Raw genomic sequence first — 20,545 nt, forward strand, 5'->3', positions numbered from 1 at the left:
AGGCCTAGAACTCCAACATTTCTTCCAGGTGTAGTTGGCATGATGTAGAAGGTATTTGGCATATTGCCATATGCCTTACATAAAGCACATCCTAGTTATTGTAGTTCAATTATGACCTATTATTTTCGAAGACAAAATAATTGCTTTAGAGCCATGTCTGAACTGATGTCATTTAGGTTGTGTGTATGATACATGCCAAATAACATATCCACAGAAACTAGAGCTTGTCAGCTTTCAAATGAAGTATCATACATCCATCTAGGACTTAGGGTTACTGTGTTATAAGCTTTTCCATTTGGGTATGTGTATAGGCGAAAAAAAACAAAATACTGCCGGGGCTTAACAGGTTATAACAGTTAGGAACCAATCAGATCGCTGGATTTAAGCCACCCGTTGTATAACTCAGCTTATAACTCAGTACCTGTGATGACCACATTTGGTATCATGGGAATCTTACACCTTGTTGTTTAGCTGGGTATTATAATGCATCCATAAGCATGCAGCTTTTCAATGATCAATATAAAGATGAAACCTGCAATTGTCAGACAAAATGTATTTTAAAAGCTTACTATATCCAGTATTCATTACTTAAATTACTAAACATTTATTCACAAATATGAATAGGTTACAGAAAAATATTTTCTTATTGTGTAACTAGGCTTAAGAGACATTCAGAAAAGCTCTATGTATTGTGAAACAATACATCATATGAGCCAAGAATTAATAATTGCTAATTATAATTAAAAACAGCTGTGTTAAAATATTTAGCTATTAGTATAAATCATCTATCATGGAAAGATAGAATAAATTATATAATATAATACTTTCAATATTAATACAATTTAACTCACTATTTTAAAACATATGAACTTTACTCAGTAAGTTCTGTTATATGGACACTATTTGGGATGAACCAATGGGTTGATATAGAGACTTCCGGGTCATTTGGGGGAAGGGGGTGAGGTCACGAGTGAGCGGGAAAAAGGAGAGAGAGGGAAGAGACAAAGGAGAGTACTTTATTCTCTGTAGAAGTCCCCCAGCTAAATTATGTTTAAACATTTACTTCTTAGTTGTTTGAAGGTTGAATGAGTGCAGGAGAGAGTGTGTGTAGGGATGGTTTTATTTGTGTTTCTGTTCATGTCAGGGATGTTTTGGATGTTTTGTTTAAAGCTGTAAGGGTACCAGGACTTTGTTTTGCTCGCGTTACGAGCAAAGAGTCTATCGTGTTGCAACACTGAGCCTATACAGGCCTGCCACGTTCATGGCGGTAAATCACTGACAGAAGTCACAAGCAAAACAGCTAACATATACAAATCATTATTATCAACACTGTTACTGCACTCACGCTCATTAGTTCTCTGATCGCGTGAGGAACAATGAAACCTGTCGTTTCATTGAGCGCGCCCGTAAATTGAAGCAGCACATACCTGAGGCCTCCCCCCTCCCCAGCACGCCTGTGCTTTATTTCACTAAAGTTAGGTTAGTTAGTTAGGTAGTTAGTTAGTTAGGTAGGTTGCTGCCTTAACACTTAATTTATTTCACTAAGGTGGTTCTGTAAATGAACACAATTTTCCGCTGTTTGTTATTATTATTTTCAACTAACCAATAGTAGTTGCCATGCATTTTTTTAAATGTCAATGCACTTTGAGCCCTGAATAACAGTAAAAAGGTATAATTGAATGAATGATTTGCATGCATGGTGTGCTACACTTTTCATTGAAACAATTTCCCCTGTAATTACCTTCAGCACTTGGTACCTCGTACCTACGACCGAATCACAGGCGGGCTGAAATCCAGTACAACAGAACTCCCTCTTGTGTGCTATTGCTTAATTATACACCCAATATTGAATAAAGATGTAAGAATCAAATGTATGAATAGTTAAATTAATAAAACATTTCTAATAAATGATTTGTCCTTCATTATGCAAAAAGTAGAAGACATTCTTTTAAAAAGATCCGAACATGTTCTATTTATTTTGTGTGAAGGCTCAATGGCTGTCATCTGTCAGAGAGATGCTGTGAAAGTCTGGCCTCAGTTCTCAGCTCCAACTCCTCGAGTCTGAGAGAGCTGGACCTGAGTACCAATGATCTGCAGGATTCAGGAGTGAAGCTGCTCTCTGCTGGACTGGGGAGTCCACACTGTACTCTGGAAACTCTCAGGTCAGTTATCAGCCCCTTCTTCAAACTTGTTATTAAATGTGGTTACTTCAGTACTCTCAACCAGATATAATAAATTGTGTGTGTGTGTGTGTGTGTGTGTGTGTGTGTGTGTGTGTGTGTGTGTGTGTGTGTGTGTGTGTGTGTGTGTGTGCGCGTGTGTGTGTGTGCAGGTTGTCATTCTGCCTGGTTACAAAAGAAGGCTGTGCTTCTCTGGCATCAGCTCTGAGCTCCAACCCCTCCCATCTGAGAGAGCTGGACCTGAGCTACAATCACCCAGGAGACTCTGGAGCTGCGCTGCTCTCTGCTGGACTGGAGGATCCACGCTGGAGACTGGAAACTCTCAGGTATGGAGAGGACAGCTCACCACTCAGGGACAAAGTCTCCTACCAGGATTCAAGCTGCTGCTAGATGATGTGGTTTGAAAAGGCTGCTGTCAGTCATGTTGTGTAGAACGTGATGAGACAGCAGATGATGAAGGTGAATGTTTCAACATGCTGCTCTCACTGTGTTTCCCCCCCAGTGTGGAGCACGGTGGAGTGTGGAGGCTGAATCCAGCTCTAAAGAAGTGTAAGTCTCTCTTTAGTTCATGTATATATATATATATATATATTAGTGGTGGGCATAGATTAATTTTTTTAATCTAGATTAATTTCAAAATTAATCTAGATTAATCTAGATTAAAATGGCAAACGGCAAAAAATCTGTTTGTTTACCTTGATAGCGGTCAATTATACTGGGCAATGGTGATTTATCAAATATAATTCACCGCCGGAAGTTGTGAAGTGCCCATGCAAGTGAACGGAGCATAAACAAAAATAATTGACAGCTGAACGTTGGGAAGGCCCATGCAAGTGAATGGAGCAGTCTACAGCATTGAGAAGAGCCGTGTAATAATCCATAATAATGTAAGGTTTAGAAGTTAAATATTTGAAAGTTGTAGAATAAATTTATATAATTTATATTGGAGTTAATTTGCTTGAAATGTACTTACAATTTTTAGTCAGTTGATCATTTACATATTTAACACAGTCAGGATATTCTGTTGAATCTGCCTCTCTGATTCCCTCACGTTTACCTCAGTCTGAGGGTGCACTCACACTAGGCCATCTGGCCGTGGCCGTTGGCCGTAGCAACTGTGGCCTGGCCACGGTAGGCTCTTGTACATACGTCATCACGTCGTAAGTAACACGTCATCACCAAGCGTCCGCTGCATGGACCATAATAAAGTCTGCCGCCAGTCAGAGTTTTAACAACAATAGATAACAACATAGAGAACACAGTTCGCACTTTGCTGAGTCTGTTGCTTATTTGGATATATGTTTACCGTTTAATGGGAAAGAAGGCTCGTCGCCGCTATTATGTCCGTGGTCGTCTTATGGACTATACGTCATCCAGCTCAGGTTGCGTAGCCGTGCGTGTGCGCGTGTCGGCTCATTAGCATCTGTACCGTAGCGGCCCGTGCCGTAGCAGCACACCTCTCCCAAGTGGCCAAATTGGCCCGGCCTGGCCAGACTGGCCACACTCACACTGGCAGATTTGAGCACGGTTAGGTGTGAAAACGGCCACGGCCACGGCCAGATGGCCTAGTGTGAGTGCACCCTAAATTCTAGCTTCTGATTGGTTAGTTCAGTCACGTGATGGGTCCGAACAAGGAAGTGTTTGAAAATAGATTAACGGCAATATTTTTTTTATTGCGCGATAAAAGTTTTGCGTTAACGCAGCCGTTAACGCCGATAACGGCCCACCACTAACATACATACATACATACATACATACATACATTCAAGTTTTGACAGTTCATTTCCAGCCTGTCTGTGTGCGTATGATGATATATATACAAATCCAACCCAAGTGACCCCAGTGATATGTCTATGTATGTGTAGGTAAGCATGTGTATGTCTGATTACATGTCTATGTACATATAGTATGTATGAACCAGTTCTATGGTTCATCAGTTCATCTCCAGCCTGTATGTGAGCTCAGCTTGTTCAGTCTGTTGTAGACACAGGTGTCCCTTTGAAGGTTGCTATGTATGTGTACTGGGAAATCAAAGTGTAGTTGAATATCTTTTGAAGATATTACAAATATATTTTTGATATTTCACGTGAGTAATAATCTCATGTTGCCGATCATTTTGATGTAAATGCAGTGTAATTGTTGAGGGAGTAAATGCACTTTATACATTTGTCTTGGTTTCAATGTTTTGTTTGGGACAGCCACTCACACACACATGGGATTTCTAATTAACTTTAACTTTAATTATCTTAAACACAATGTGTACTATTGCTTAGAAAATGCACAGCACATAATTCCACTATAGTACACTTCATAAGATATTTTTTTTATCTTCCTATGTTAATGTTTGAAGAAGAGAAAAATAGTCTGAAAAATAATACACAGAAAAAGAATGCAGGAGAAGTGTGCAAGTGTTGATGATGATGATGATGATGGTGATGGTGATGATGATGATGATGATGATGATGATGATGAAGAGCGGTTCAGCAGCTCATCATGTCTGGTTCTCCCTCAGATGCCTGTGACCTCACACTGGACCCCAACACGGCCCACGGACGACTCTCTCTGTCTGAGGACAACAGGAAGGTGACGCGGGTTGGAGAGGACCAGTCGTATCCGGATCACCCAGACAGATTTGACTCCCTGTACCAGGTGTTGGGTAGAGAGGCTCTGACTGGCCGCTGTTACTGGGAGGTAGAGAGGAAAGGACCTGTTAGTATAGGAGTGACATACAGAGGAATCACAAGGAGAGGAGGGGGTGAGGACAGCGAGCTTGGATGGAACAACAAGTCCTGGAGTCTTTCTTGTCATGATGATTGTTACTATGCCCGGTACGACGGTAGTCATGCAGTCATTCCTCTCCCCCCCGCTGGCTCCACCAGAGTAGGAGTGTATCTGGACCGGCCTGCTGGCTCTCTGTCCTTCTACAGAGTGTCCCAAGATGGAGGAGGGTCCTCAGACACACTGACACACATCTACACCTTCCAGGCCTCCTTCACCCAGGAGGACCTCCTCCCGGGGGTCTGGGTAGGTTTGGGATCAGCGTCTCTGTGTCGGTTGTAGAAAAAAACAAAACAAGCAGGGGGAGACAGGGGGAGCAGGAGATGCGGGGGGAGACCCCCGCATCTCCTGCTCCCCCTGTCTCCCTCCTCTCCCTCTCTCTCCCCCCCTGTCTTCCCCCCCATATCTCTCTTCCCCCTGCCCTCCTCTCCCCCCCGTCTCCCTCTAACCCCCATCTCACCCTCCCCCCGTCTCCCTCCCCCCGTCTCCCCAAATCTCCCTCTCCCCCCTTTTCCCTCTCCTCCCCCCTCGTCTCCCTCTTCCCCCCCCTCCCCCCTGTCTCCCTCTCCCCCCTTCTCCCCCTCCCCCCGTCCCCCTCCCCCCATCTCCCCCCCCCCCCAGTGTCCCACACCCCCAGTCACCCTCTCCCCCCCTCCATAGTTAGATCAGCACATTCATTATTTGTAATGGATCTAAATTACTTCATCATCATTTTTGGCATAATCCTGATTAACAACCTGATTTGAATTTAAATTATTTTAAATAACCAGGAGGTCTTTGGGATAATGTTGCATGTTGTAAATTACTTTAGACTGAATATTTATTCCTTGTGTTCTGTTGGGAACCAAACGGCCGCAGAACATGTTCAGTTATTAAAGATATGAGCACACCTGTTGATGATTTGTAAAGTCTGCTGCTTCTTTTGTTTTAGTCCTCGTGTTTATTGTGTACATGTCAGGGACTATTCTTCTGTTGTATTTGTTAATGAAGCATAATTGTAATAAACAACAAATTTGATCCAACTAAATGTTCTCGTGTGTTCAGCCGATGATTTCTTGTTTTATTAGTGAATAATGCTTCCATAAGTGCCTTAAGAACAATAATATATTAATCAGAAATTATAAATAAAACAACAAATGTTTTTCCGATTTTATTCTCGGACTGGGTAGACCTCCCTGCGTTTTGGTTAGGGGGGGGGGGGGGGGGTGGGGGTGCCTCAGTGCCTCTGTCGGTTGTAGAAAGAAACCACAGACAGACGGCCGGACACACAGACACTATGTCTCTCTCTCTCTCTCTCTCTCTCTCTCTCTCTCTCTCTCTCTCTCTCTCTCTCTCTCTCTCTCTCTCTCTCTCTCTCTCTCTCTCTCTCTCTCTCTCTCTCTCTCTCGCGCGCGCGCGCGCATGCGCGCGCGCTCCCCGTCTCCCTCTCCCTCCTGTCTCCCTCCCCCCCTCAACCTCTCCTCTAGGGGGCGGTGAATCCAACTTCTGGCCGACAGGATTAGGGTGAAGGAGTCACAGGTGTGTGTGTGTGTGTGTGTGTGTGTGTCTGACTGTGTATGTGTGTGTCCTGTTGTGTGTGTGTGTGTCTGACACTGTGTGTGTGTGTGTGTGTGTGTGTCTGACACTGTGTGTGTGTGTGTGTCTGACACTGTGTGTGTGTGTGTGTGTGTGTGTGTGTGTGTGTGTGTGTGTGTGTGTGTGTGTGTGTGTGTGTGTGTGTGTGTGTGTGTGTGTGTGTGTCTGACACTGTGTGTGTCTGACACTGTGTGTGTGTCTGCAGGGTGGTCCTGCAGGCCCTGGGGCAGCAGACACCAGCAGACACTCACACAAGACCCACCTCTTTGGTCGATGACATCAGTCGATTACTCAGTTCACTTAGATAATGAGTAGAAGTAGAAGTTAGGTTAACTTTAAGTATATATTATATCACAATATAAGGTAAATATATTCAGAATGGAGCCAAATGCTAAGCCCTTGATACTGCCTGGCCTTCCTGTGTTAAACTAATGTCTGCATCCCCGACGCCTCCTAGAGAAACATCTGTTACCCCGTGGTTCCTCGTCTGGGGATTTAGAATGTATATTCTGTAGGCTTAAATTAGAGTTAAGGTTAAAATCAGACCCTACCAGCTTTAGGATTATGACTGTGTATGCCACAGACAAATAAAGTGGCATGGTTAACTATTACAGATGCATGTTCTACTGTTCAAATGAATATTGCCTTCACAGGGCTCATCTCTTAAAGTCATGTGGTACGTCATGGTGATTTAAGATCAGTTTAATAAACAAGGCGATGAATGGCTTTTAAACAATGACCTCACTTCATATAACTGTAATGCATAATATGTAAAGTTCATATAACTCATATTTAATATGTAACTCTTTGTATCTAATGTTTGAATGTATGTATCCATGTGGGAAATAAAGATTACTATTAATGGGGAAGGGGGAGGGCCCATCGAGTTTAGAAGCTCTGTGATTGGTCTTGGAAATCACAGAGCTGTATACCTCAGAGGTCCCGGGCCGAATAGCCCAGTTCTTTTGCAAACCAACTCAGGTGATGTTGTTACTATCTGTGGTGACAATAAAGCCTTGATCATTCAAACCTAGTCCTTCCCGACCTCTTGTAATTTATTAGTATTAGACCGACCGACACTACCTCCACTACCCCCCCCCGGTACCCTGCCTCACCCTGTCACTCACTCCCTCACCCATTCACTCATTCACTCACTCCCTCACCCATTCACTCATTCACTCACTCCCTCACCCATTCACTCATTCACTCACTCCCTCACCCATTCACGCATTCACTCGTCGACCCATTCAATAATGAATGAGTTTAACACTTGAGCAGGCATGCACTTATTCAAAAATAATAGACAGACAGACAGACAGACAGGCCGTCCAGTTCCTCTTAGTAGTAGAAATAAGGTAGAGCCTCTGGTCGTAAAACAGCCAGCCCTCAAGTGTCAATGCATCTGTTGAATGTAAATTCAAATCCTTAACAAAAACACAGAACTGCTTATCTTACGGACTCAACCTCTTAACCTTCTTTACTAATGCACAACCCTGAGACCGGACCTTAGTAGACCACAATAGAAACCTGACCTCAGTAGACCACAATAGAAACCTGACCTCAGTAGACCACAATAGAAACCTGACCTTTGGAGACCACAATAGAAACATGACCTTAGTAGACCACATTATAAATTGGACCTAGTGCGTAGACAACAATAGAGATCGGTCTATCTTTGTGGAAGTGCCTTACGTAGTGTAAACCCAGCTTAATGGAGCGCATAACAAAGACGAGCGCCTCTGTACTCTACTGCTCCCCCTGCTGGAGAAGGAGACTAACAACACCTGCAGTACCACCATGCTGCCAGAAGAGGACATCCGTCATTTATTTTATTTGGTGGTAGTTTAACACCGTCTATGCTCTGTGTGCCTGAATATATAAAATGTGAAGTTATAAATTGATGCAGTAAGTTCTTTTTCCCCTCCCTTCAAGGTGACGGTGAGTCTAGGACAGGACAGAGGAGTACAGAAGAAATGAGCTCTAAAACAGAACGACATCGTCCCAAACATCCCGGGACCCACAGCCAACTAAAAACAAAAACCATCCCCCCTGAAAGAAAACATGTTATTATCCATATTAATACTAATTCTAATAACAATTATCATAATAATCATTATCATTGCTACTATTACAATCATTAATATTATTAAAACTAATTCTAACACAAACAATAATTGTAGGGTGAGGGTTAAATATTATTATTGAAGTTATATTCAGGATGAGATGATTTAGACTCACTGAAGCGCAGGGAGATTAGGAGAATACTCAGCAGTCCGATGCTCACGATGACAGTGATGTGAAACCATAGAGCTGTACACTGTATATTCAGCCACAATCAAATTGTTATTACAATCAAAATTCTGACTAGATCACATTGGTTGTCCTGTCTAAAACTCAGTGCGCTGTTCAGTCACATTTTCAAAGCACAACAGTGGAACTAATAAAATGACCTGGATATAATGCAACACAAATAAAATAAGTTTAAATTGTGCTCAGGTCTAGCCCACTTGGGAGCAGCAATGGATAGGAACATGCACAATATAAGCTATAGGCTGCTCCAGTCCATATCGTTTATCCAGACGCACCAACAGATGTCCTCAAGCACCTTTTCGTTCAATGATGATCTTAACGGGGAAAGAATAAATGTCAAACTTGAAAATGCCCGTTCCACAGCGAGCTTGCACAAGTCTGGGTGGGTTGGCCGGTTTCCGTCTAGATTCCACTTGGGTTTTGTATTGTCGGGCCGTTAATGCTTCTTCATAATAGTTCACTACTTTAACGGCACCGACAATACAAAACCCAATTTGAGATGGAAAAAGTGTGTGGTTCAAAACGTGAGAGGCTTTACTTCTTCGCCACCTACAGAGTTTGTTATGTACGATCATTCAAAGACCCCATGTTATTTCCCAGACGTTTGTCCGATGGGAGCCTCGGAGGCAGGATGATTCTTCAGAGGTCTATAGTATCCAGCTGCAGCCCCGGAGAACAACACCCGGCGTGACAAAAACAACCCCGGCGCGACGGAAGTACTCTGGTGTGACCAAAGTGATTTATTTATGAGACTGTCAATATGCTTAATATATTGAGTAATATTCGTGTTAACTCTCACTTACTTCTTTGAAGGAAGTGCAGCTAATTTTTCAAAAAGGGCACGGTATTATTATATTCGAATTTAGCGAAAAGGAAATAAACCACGGCACGGCTTTAACATGAATATTACTCAATATATTAAGCATATTGACAGTCTCATTTACCATGGTTGATCTTTGGTTTCTGATAGCGTAAAAAAAGTAAAAAAAAAAAAAGTTTATCAAATAAATCACTTAGTACGGTCCTTCACCGTTGCTTCTTTACCCATAAAAAGCTACAGTCAGTGTTAAATTACGCTGATTTACCTTTGAGCATTTCCTATTATAGGCTACTGTGTAAAACGCTGTTTAGAATCAATGTTAGTATCAAGAAAACAAAGACCCACCGGTGGGGGGAGAGCTTATGCTTTATTTATGTTTTTGTTATAATGCAAACGTGCATGTTGCAGAAACTGTGAAACACCGCCCCCTGGGGTCACACTTTTCGGTGGGTCTCAGTATTCGGTGTAACACCGGAAAGACTTTGTTTCTGCATCGTGAGGTTATTCTGGTAACGTTGACTGAGTAGCAGAGGTTACAGAGTTTGAGATCAAAGAAGACATACTAAGACGGAACAAGATAAGCACTGCCAATAACCTATGTATAACAGTCGACTTTAATATGGAACAAGTTATGAATTTATTTAAAGTTTTGAACTTCAATATAAGTAATAGTAGTTATCAGATCGAAAAATTATCTAGTGAAAAGACTTCTCAAGAACTGAGTCACTTCAGACAAAAGGATTTATTGCTGTAAAAAGCAGAGCCAGATGAACGTGAATGGACAAATAATACATTTAAGATTACATCTAGCGGACCAAACAAAATATAAAATAGCATTTATCCCTTCAAATAAAACATAATAACAAAAAGATCTTTACAAAATAGCATGAATGAAGGCAAAAGCCACTTCCTTCAGTCCCTGCCTTCGTCTCACTGACAGAGGGGCCACTCACACTAGGGCCGCGGCCCCGTGCCCGAGCTCATTTGCATACTAAAGTCTAGAACGTTTGGCTAGTGTGACCACGCCATCCGTATTCCAGCGCGGAACAGCCCCTTGGCCACGGCACACTTGGGAGAGGTGTGCCGTGGCCAAAGTACAGATGCTAATGAGATGACACGCGCGGATACGCAACGTGAGCTGGATGACGTAGTCCTTGCACGACCCTTCTTTCTTTATGGGTCCATGCCCTTCTTCCCCACAACAATCATTTTAAACAATGGCGACAAGCGGTTCACGAGTGGGTTTACGTTGGTGCGATAGTGAAGTCGAGTGTTTACTCGAAATTTGGGCCAACGACAGCATTCAGTCGCAGTCGCATTTATCGTATTACGACGTGATGACGTATGTATGAAGGAGCAATCGTGCCCAGGCCACGGCCTTTGGGAGCGGTGTGACCACTGGCCAGCGGGGGGAGTGGGGAGGGGGGGAATCGTGCTGAATCTTCCTGCAGCACGGAACAGGCAAACTTGCCTAGTGTGAGTGCGCCCTGAGAGCTATTAAGATCGTTGTCATTTGCGTTGCCATTGCAGCCAGAGTCTGATCGTCAGGCCAGGGCAATTGACTGACTTCTTTGTTGTGTAGATTCCTTAAACTGTGTTGCAGCCTTGCGTCCAGACTTGCAGACATGTCCACCTCCTCCACCTAGCTACATTAGCCTCTTTAGATAACCAACTTGAAAACAAACAACACAACTTTACATTGTATTGCACGCACTGCAAGACTGTGCAATGCATCAATTGATGACTGGAATAAAGTAACAATGTAATCAAAGATGTAAGAGTAATTAAAAATCGACATTAAAATGACCAACACGTACAAAAAAAATTAATCTCTTTACGGCCGCAGCCATTTTTGTTGTCGAGTCGTACGGGCGGCCACTTTCCGAATCCCGAGTGGGGGGTCCCGACCAAAAGGGGGTGTTCTTACCTGAAATGCAGCAAGAAATCGGGGAGATTTCCCCACTTGCAGCACGTGTGGGTGGTGTACGAGGCATCAGGAACACACCATAACTAGGCCTCTCCCGCCAATCCTTAAGTCTCCGCGATGGTCCCTCCCACTCACCTGTGTTACCTTTGTATTCACTAACCACAATGCAAACGTTTCCCTGTACGGATGGTGTTTCCCTGAACGAATCTTGCGTCGGACACTTACACTCGTTTGGAGCTGAGTTTGGAGCTCAGTTCAGCCAGCCTCTTCGTCTCCATGTTCAGCCCCTCAGCTGATCCAGGGCTCTCCACAAGGTCCCTACGTATGACGGAGGACGGACCTCCACCGTCGTCCTGTCCCTGGTGGGTGGAGGATCCTTCAGGGATCCGAAGGTCTGGTTCAACACAAGGCTGCGTTTTGCCTCGTAAAGAACTTCTGAACCGATCAACCATCTCCGATATCAAGGTATTAACCCGTAAATCAGGTCTTGTGTGGAACAGCTCGTTGCAAAAAGGGCATCTGCACTGGCCTCGGACATCCCAGCACGTTGCTATACAGGTTCTGCAGAAGTTGCGTCCACATGGAGTGAAAACTGGGCTGTTGAACACATCCAGACAGATGGAACATGAAAAGTCCTCTTCAGACCAGGATGTAGCAGAGGCCATTCCTAGAAAACATGGATAACAATAGTAAAATAACAGTTTGAACTGGTTCAAATGCAAGTGCTTTATACTACTGCTGTCAAGTGATTAAAATATTTAATTAATGTCATAGTTAACTCGTGATTAATCGCGAGCAATCACGATCAATCGCAATTTTTGTTTTCTATGCTAAATATCCCTTAATTGTTCTCATTTTAATGCTCTTATCAACATGGTGAAGTGCATCGGCTTGCCTTGTGCAAAACATTGGCATATACTGATCAAAACAGGACAATACAAAAAAAAAGCCTATAGTGCAATTAAACGATGAACATACTGCCTTGAACATAGCAGTCAGGCTACTGCTTCTTTGTTTTGAGCCAAAGAAAAAATATATTTTAAATTAATAAATTTGCGTTAATCGCGCGATAAAAAAAATCAACGCTGTTAAAATTGGTTTGCGTTTGTAGGCCTATTTATTTTTTTATTTGCTTGTTTAGCTATGTATGGCAGTTAACAATGTTGGTGTATTACAATTATTTATATGGGTAGGCTACTCCAACCTCATTGCTGATCGATATGTTACCATTTATTTGTGTGTGTGTGTGTGTGTGTGTGTGTGTGTGTGTGTGTGTGTGTGTGTGTGTGTGTGTGTGTGTGTGTGTGTGTGTGTGTGTGTGTGTGTGTGTGTGTGTGGGAGGGGGGGGGGAAGACCGTACCGGCCTTGCGCTGGTTTGTTGACTGGTAATGTAAAAGCTATACCTTTATACGTGGTTAAACGGTCAACTAGGGGGTGGAGAAAGTAAATCTAGTCATGAAAGGGATACTACACAGTACAGAGTAGTGCAATATGTGTCGACGAGAGAAACAGACATTACCTTGAACTCCTCTAGTTTAAATTAAACAAATAACCAACCATGGGAACGTTGGGGGAACGTTTACCGGCTGGAACGCACAGACTTGATTGGCTGGGTAACCTCACGTGGGATGGCTTAACTCGCATGCAATTGGTCGGTGCGTTTCCTCACCCGCTAAACCATTACCGTAAAGACTACAGAAACTGCGGAGGTTAAAAGAGGAGCGCTCCGCCAGGGTTCATAACCCGCCGTAGGTCCGTGTTTATATCATAACCCCGCCGTAGGTCCGGGTCCGTATGGGGTCACACCGCGGGGAGAGAGGTGCTAAAGCTGTGTTGCTTTACTCACTTTGTTGCGGTTGCTGTCTGTCAGCCTGTGCGTCCCAAAACGTGTTGTGTTGTTGTCCTGAAAGAGAGAAGTGCTTCCTCGTCGGGTTTCCTGAAGAACACGCGTCCTCTCCTGGCCCCGCCCCCACATCGTGTGTGTGCGTGTGCGTGTGCGTGCGTGTGCGTGTGCGTGTGTGTGTGTGGGGCTACGAAAGCTTCGCTTTCCTTGAAAACAAGTGAAAAGATAAGGTAGTTCTACAGTTTACCAAAGTTTATATAGTCTTTAGTTTATTGGTTTATAATAATGATGTCATGAAATGTGTCTGTGTAGCGCTTAATTAATGATACAGTTTACGAGAGAGAGAGAGAGAGAACGTGTGTGTGTGTGTCTCCGAGAGGCTGCAAAACTCAAGCAGCAGCAAAGGAAGGAGAGGTTCACCACCAAACAGTCCCCCCAATCCCTTGTGTTTATTGTGTTCATGTAAGGGACTGTTTTTCTATTTGGTTAATAAAGCATAACGGTGCAAACAACTCAGTGGATCCACTGAATGTTCTCTGTGTTCAGCAGAGGACCAGTTTACACTTTAAGGTCGGGGGTTCACTGAATAAAAAGCACAACAGAGGCTTCGTCTACATCTCTCAGAAAACAATAATAACAAGAAATGTGGGAGGAGTAGCGAAAATGCAGTTTAGCGGTTTTCGCGATTTTGCGAAAAAAAAAAGAAGCTATAGCGCCACCTAGTGACCGGCAGGTCTGAATTTTGTCGTCTGAGTAGCGGTACCGGACCTGGATCCTAGTCATGCAATTGGCGTGTCCGCACCATTTACGGTTTGGGCTGTGGTCCCACTTTTAGGGGGGGAATAATAATAAAAAAAAATCCTTACAAAAACAATAGGGTTCCAACCCGTTGGCTTGGTCCCCTAATAATGTACATCTTCCTCACCCTGAGGAAGTTTGAATTCTGAAAGCTAGATCATAGAAATTTGAGAATGTGATGTGAGAGTGGTTGAAACGTAAATCTGAAAACAAGGAGAATCCGTGAGAAGGAAAGCGTCCAGAAACACCAAAATGTGGTGGAGGGGGTCCCCTCGACCTGCTCTGACCTGGAGGGGGTCCCCTCGATCTGACCTGGAGGGGGTCCCCTCTACCTGCTCTGACCTGGAGGGGGTCCCTGTGTTTGTGTGTGTGTGTGTGTGTGTGTGTGTGTGTGTGTGTGTGTGTGTGTGTGTGTGTGTGTGTGTGTGTGTGTGTGTGTGTGTGTGTGTTTTGAGAGTGCATAAGTGTATGAATGCATGTAACTGTATTTGTTCAAGAGGAGGCGCTGTTGCGCCAAATATGTCCTGGAGCCGCGTGTGACTGATGACACCACTACCTTATAAGGGGGGTGTTACCCTCCTCCCTCTCTGTACCTGACTCGCGGAGAGCAGCATGTTGTGCACAGTTCTTCAATAAACAAATTGTGTATGCGCGCACTGCGAAACATTCTGAACATTTCCCAGAAAACACGTGACCCGCGCGGAGAGGTGTGACAGCGGCTCCTCTGGGGCTTCCACCTCTCTGTCCAACCGGTTCAGCAAAGTTACTTCCCCATCCTACCGTCGGTCGCAGCGAGGAGCCTTTCTTTCTCCACTTTGAAACCTTTCACCTGATTAACTTGTTGTATAAACACTTTAACCTCAGTTTCTTCCCTTACATTTATACTTTATACCGTTTGGGACGTAACGTATTTTCTCCAGTCTACTATGGATGAGGAGAGAGAGGAGAGGGGTCCTACCTCTATGACCGCTCTGTCTGGGGAACATGGCCGCCGGAGCACAGCTAAGAGGTAAGAAGAGGTCTGTGACTGTTGTCCATCTCAGAGCTCAGCAGTGATACATCATGACTCCATCATTAGTCTGAGTTAAAGCTGTGTGTGTGTTGAAGCCCAGAGCAGCAGAGTCGGGGGCTGGACTAGCCATCGGGCGTACCGGGCAATGCCCGTTGGGCTGGCAGGCCTTTTTGGGCCGACGAGGTTTACTTTTATTTATTTATTAAAAAAAAAAAAAATGCATGGACCCGGCCCGGCCCGGCCCAGACATGTCACACAGCCGAGGGCCGAGGTCCGTTCCTTCCCTCTCGGTCGTGCGGGCTGTCAACTTAACCTGAAAGTTCAATAAAATTCTCTCTCTCTCTCATACTTTAGGGTGCCACTTTGACTTACTGTTTTATAATTTGTTGTGTTTTAGTTAGTGTAGGCCTGAATAAAATAATACATATATTTTGTATTCTTCCTGTTGTTCTGTGTTCTTGCATTTTTTGCTGATTGTGAGACGGTTCAAACTGTACATATTATAAGCATTAATCATTTCAGAGGGGATTTGACCTAGCTGCAAAAGTTTCTGCAAGTATAGTGAAAGAGCTAATCAATTTTTTAACATGGTTACTCTCTTCCATGTAGGCTACTGCGCTTTATTTTAATTGTTGAAACAGCACAATATGCGGATATATCCTCTGGTATGTTGTGGGCCTCCGCATGTCGTATAAATAATCATAGTGGGCTGCCATGGCCAAAAATGCCAGGGCCATTTTTTGGTCCCAGTCCAGCCCTGCCTCAGGTTGATCAGTCTTATCGTAATGTGACTCTGACGTCACTCTAGATCCACAGTCGTCGTATCGGCCACGTTTAAAACACGTGAACAGACAGACCAGAAACTCAGGAAGAGCAATACATCTGACCTGAGCAGTAGGGCTCCCCTGAGATGAACAGGGTTCTGTCTTTGTTCTCTACTGTGTTTGGTCTGCATGACTGCTCTCTGTGGTCAAGATTGACAGTAAAACAGTGACTTCCATTTGGTCATTATCTGTTCTTAATATCAGAGAAGGAAAAGATAACATGCTTAAATAAGACTCTGACTTCGACAAAGCAGTTTGGTGCGTCAGTTTTGATCCAACAGATTTATAATTCTGTGATCCTAGTTTCAAGCATTAGGTTACCCAGAGTAAAAGCATATCGGTAACAAGTTAAATTATTTAAGTAAGTGTATATATATTTTAATTAGGATAATTAAGGACTTAAGCTGGAAACAAGTAAAATGCTCTTACATAAAAAATGCCTTTTAAGAAGAATTATTGTGTGTGTGTGTGTGTGTGTGTGTGTGTGTGTGTGTGTGTGTGTGTGTGTGTGTGTGTGTGTGTGTGTGTGTGTGTGTGTGTGTGTGTGTGTGTGTGTGTGTGTGTGTGTGTGTGTGTGTTGAAGCCCAGAGCAGCAGCAGAGAGCAGACTCCCCTGGACCCAGCAGTGTCTCCAGGAGGAGTGACAGGTCTATGTATCTTCCTCCTGACCAGTTTAAAGATGGAAATCACCAACCTCCTCAGAAAAGGTGAGGATTCAGCCAATACATCCTGGCTGTTCAACTGGCGGCCCGCCGATCATTGATCAGAACATACCAACGTCCGATCACAGGACCACTTGGTGCTGGATTGACTCATGGCTGAGGCCGTTTATTCTGCTGTTTGAATCGTATGAATGAAATTAATATTAAGACGGCTTGTAGCAGACTTTAGAGGTTTATTGTTAGAAGGTTCAATGTCTTTCAAAGACGTTGAACCGGACTGCTCTATTTTCAATGTTAGCTAAACACATTATGAATCAAGTACGATTGCCACCCCAAGTAGGAATGCAGAAGGCAATTATTATTTCAGGTTGTTACACCCTAGTGTCATACAGTCTCTCCCCTGAGCTAGCTGTAACAGCCTGAACCGTGTGATCTAAGATGTAAACAGTAACAATAAGTACCCACATCACCTCCAGACTCTATCCGTAACTTGTAAACAAAATAAGACAATCTGTTATAAAACTGAAAATTCAGCATGTCTTATTTATGAAAGTACAAAGTACACAGAATTTGCACATTTCCACCGGAGGGTGCGGGTCGGTTCGGTGCAGGTTGGTGGAGTAGTGAAGGAGCGGGTCGGCGCAGCTCAGTTATAGCTCGCGTTTCCACCACGACAGTACCCTTATGGTAGGGGAGGGGGGGGGGGGTTAAACCGGATCGCGATAGCCGCGACAGCTACGTTAGCGCATAGCAGCCCGACATAGTGTAGCATCCTAATAAATCCAAGGATGTATTCGTATAAATATGAACAGGGATATGAACCCTGATATGAACAGGGTTCTGTCTTTGTTCTCTACTGTGTTTGGTCTGCATGACTGCTGTCTGTGGTCAAGATTGACAGTAAAACAGTGACTTCCATTTGGTCATTATCTGTTCCTAATATCAGAGAAGGAAAAGATAACATGCTTAAATAAGACTCAGACTGAGAAAGCAGTTTGGTACGTCAGTGTAATGTTGTTTTTGAAAGGCCTGTTTTAATTGTAGTTTTAGTCTAGTCTGTGTCAAGCTGTCATTTTAGTTGTTATTAGTTTTAGTCACGTTCATACTCTTTTCAGTCTAGTCAAGTTTCAGTCGACTAAAAGTCTGAGCATTTTAGTCTTATTTTAGTCCGAATAATCCATGACTATTTTAGTTTTAGTTAAAGCAAATTGTATTAGTCACTTTTTTGTAATGCAGTCCAAACATGTTCCGTCCACATTAGAAGGGCGAATTTCGACATACGATACTTTTCAAAAATGATCGCTGAGGTGGATAAATATGAAAACGCCGTGTTCGCGTTGTAGTGTGGTCAGGGTAGAGGGAGGCTTTCAGATACGATGGCGTTTGGTTGCCATGACACTGCCATGACGCTGCCACAAGCTTGCGCTCATCTAAAAAAAAATGGCAGGTGAAGTGGAAATTATGATTTCTCTGTGCAATGTACTATGGATCCTCAGTTACAAGTTGTACGTTTTTATATTTACCCGTATTAGTGTGGACAGGGCCTTACGTTTTCATTAACGCTACCACCACAGCTGCGTCTTGACTCTTGTGAATCTAAATACTGCCGTGACGAGCGGGGATTCAGGAAGTAACGTAACCTGATACAGCCCCGGAGATAAATAAAATAACCAATTTTTCTCGACTAGTTTTAGAGTATAATTTTGTAAAAGACATTTAGTCTTCTTTTTATTCGTCAACAATATTGTATTATGCATTTAATTATAGTTATTGTCACATGACCAGCATTTACGTTGCGTCTGGTCTCGTTTTCCTCACCTGATAAAGGGTCGTTGACGACGATATTTAGTCATCATTTTCGTTGACGAAAGCAACACTACGTCAGTGTTGATCCAACAGATTAATAATTCTGTGATTCTAGTTTCAAGCATTAGGTTACTCAGAGTAAAAACATCAGTAAAAAATATATTATTTAAGTATATTCATATTTTAATTTCTTAAGATAATTAAAGACTTCAAAGCTGGAAACAAGTAAAATGCTCTCACCTCAAAAATGCCTTGTAAGAAGAATTATTGTGTGTGTGTCTGTGTGTGTGTGTGTGTGTGTGTGTGTGTGTGTGTGTGTGTGTGTGTGTGTGTGTGTGTGTGTGTGTGTGTGTGTGTGTGTGTGTGTGTGTGTGTGTTTGTTCTCCACAGACACCAAGAGAGGTCAAAGGTCACCAGTGCTCAGTCTGTACAGCAGCATCTACCAGAGCTGGAGATGAACCAGGAGGAACTGGCTGACCCACTGTGGGGCGGTAAGAGACTCTTACTTTGAAGACAGAGGGGACTATACTGGTTTACTGGTTTGATCCAGATATGTAGGGTTAGAGGGGTCTCAGGTTAAATGGTTTGATCCAGATATGTAGGGTTAGAGGGGTCTCAGGTTAAATGGTTTGATCCAGATATGTAGGGTTAGAGGGGTCTCAGGTTAAATGGTTTGATCCAGATATGTAGGGTTAGAGGGGTCTCAGGTTAAATGGTTTGATCCAGATATGTAGGGTTAGAGGGGTCTCAGGTTAAATGGTTTGATCCAGATATGTAGGGTTAGAGGGGTCTCAGGTTAAATGGTTTGATCCAGATATGTAGGGTTAGAGGGGTCTCAGGTTAAATGGTTTGATCCAGATATGTAGGGTTATTGTGGGGGTCTCAGGTTAAATGGTTTGATCCAGATATGTAGGGTTATTGTGGGGGTCTCAGGTTAAATGGTTTGATCCAGATATGTAGGGTTAGAGGGGTCTCAGGTTAAATGGTTTGATCCAGATATGTAGGGTTATTGTGGGGGTCTCAGGTTAAATGGTTTGATCCAGATATGTAGGGTTATTGTGGGGGTCTCAGGTTAAATGGTTTGATCCAGATATGTAGGGTTAGAGGGGTCTCAGGTTAAATGGTTTGATCCAGATATGTAGGGTTAGAGGGGTCTCAGGTTAAATGGTTTGATCCAGATATGTAGGGTTAGAGGGGTCTCAGGTTAAATGGTTTGATCCAGATATGTAGGGTTAGAGGGGTCTCAGGTTAAATGGTTTGATCCAGATATGTAGGGTTAGAGGGGTCTCAGGTTAAATGGTTTGATCCAGATATGCACATCACAAAGCTCTGCCTGATGGAGATGAACCAGGAGGAACTGGCAGACACCATGGGGGGGCCGTAAGAGACTCTTATTTTGAAAACAGAGCAGAAATACACATTTTGAAGAGCAGTAGGAGATTCATATTTGTTCTGTTCAGACTAAATGACATAATGGGCCCTATTTTAACGGTCTGAAACGCAAGTGAGAAGCGCAAAACGGAAGGGGCTTTGTGGGCGGCTCTCTGGTGCTGTTGCTATATACCGGCGGATAAATGACTCTTGCGCCCGACACAAATCTAAAATGGGTTGGTCTGAATACCCGTAGGTGTGTTATGGGCGTAACATGCAATGAACCAATGAGAGTGCCATCTCCCATCCCTTTAAGAGCCATGAGCGCATTTGAACCTGACAAGATGATATTTTGACAGCGCGTTTGCAGACTTCGATTAGATTAATGCATGACCACATGAATTTCAAACTTCAAATGGCTCTGTTTATCGCCAAATAATATGGCCTAATTAACACATACATTTTGGCAAAGAAAACGTATGATACATATGATATGCGGTCCTGTTCCCGCAACCGTGGGTCTATTTAATGATGCGTGGCAATACATTGACAAACATTGTTTCTTACCAGTATTGTATAAATTATCTTTATCAACTTGTGTTCATAATATGCATGCGTCCCCCCGTTAATAGACATTGTC

General features: G+C 43.4%; 1 protein-coding gene across 1 annotated transcript in view; it reads left to right on the forward strand.

Moving 5' to 3' along the window:
- Positions 1-20,545, forward strand: part of LOC132456540 (NACHT, LRR and PYD domains-containing protein 3-like) — a 54,175-nt gene that overhangs the window by 13,190 nt on the left and 20,440 nt on the right. Inside the window, exon 9 of the mRNA XM_060050922.1 lies at positions 1,989-2,162. Coding sequence (XP_059906905.1) covers positions 1,989-2,162 — 174 coding nt within the window. The remainder of the gene's footprint in view (positions 1-1,988; positions 2,163-20,545) is intronic.

This window comes from Gadus macrocephalus, chromosome 4 (assembly GCF_031168955.1).
Source record: "Gadus macrocephalus chromosome 4, ASM3116895v1".
In the NCBI taxonomy this organism is placed as follows: Eukaryota; Metazoa; Chordata; class Actinopteri; order Gadiformes; family Gadidae; genus Gadus; species Gadus macrocephalus.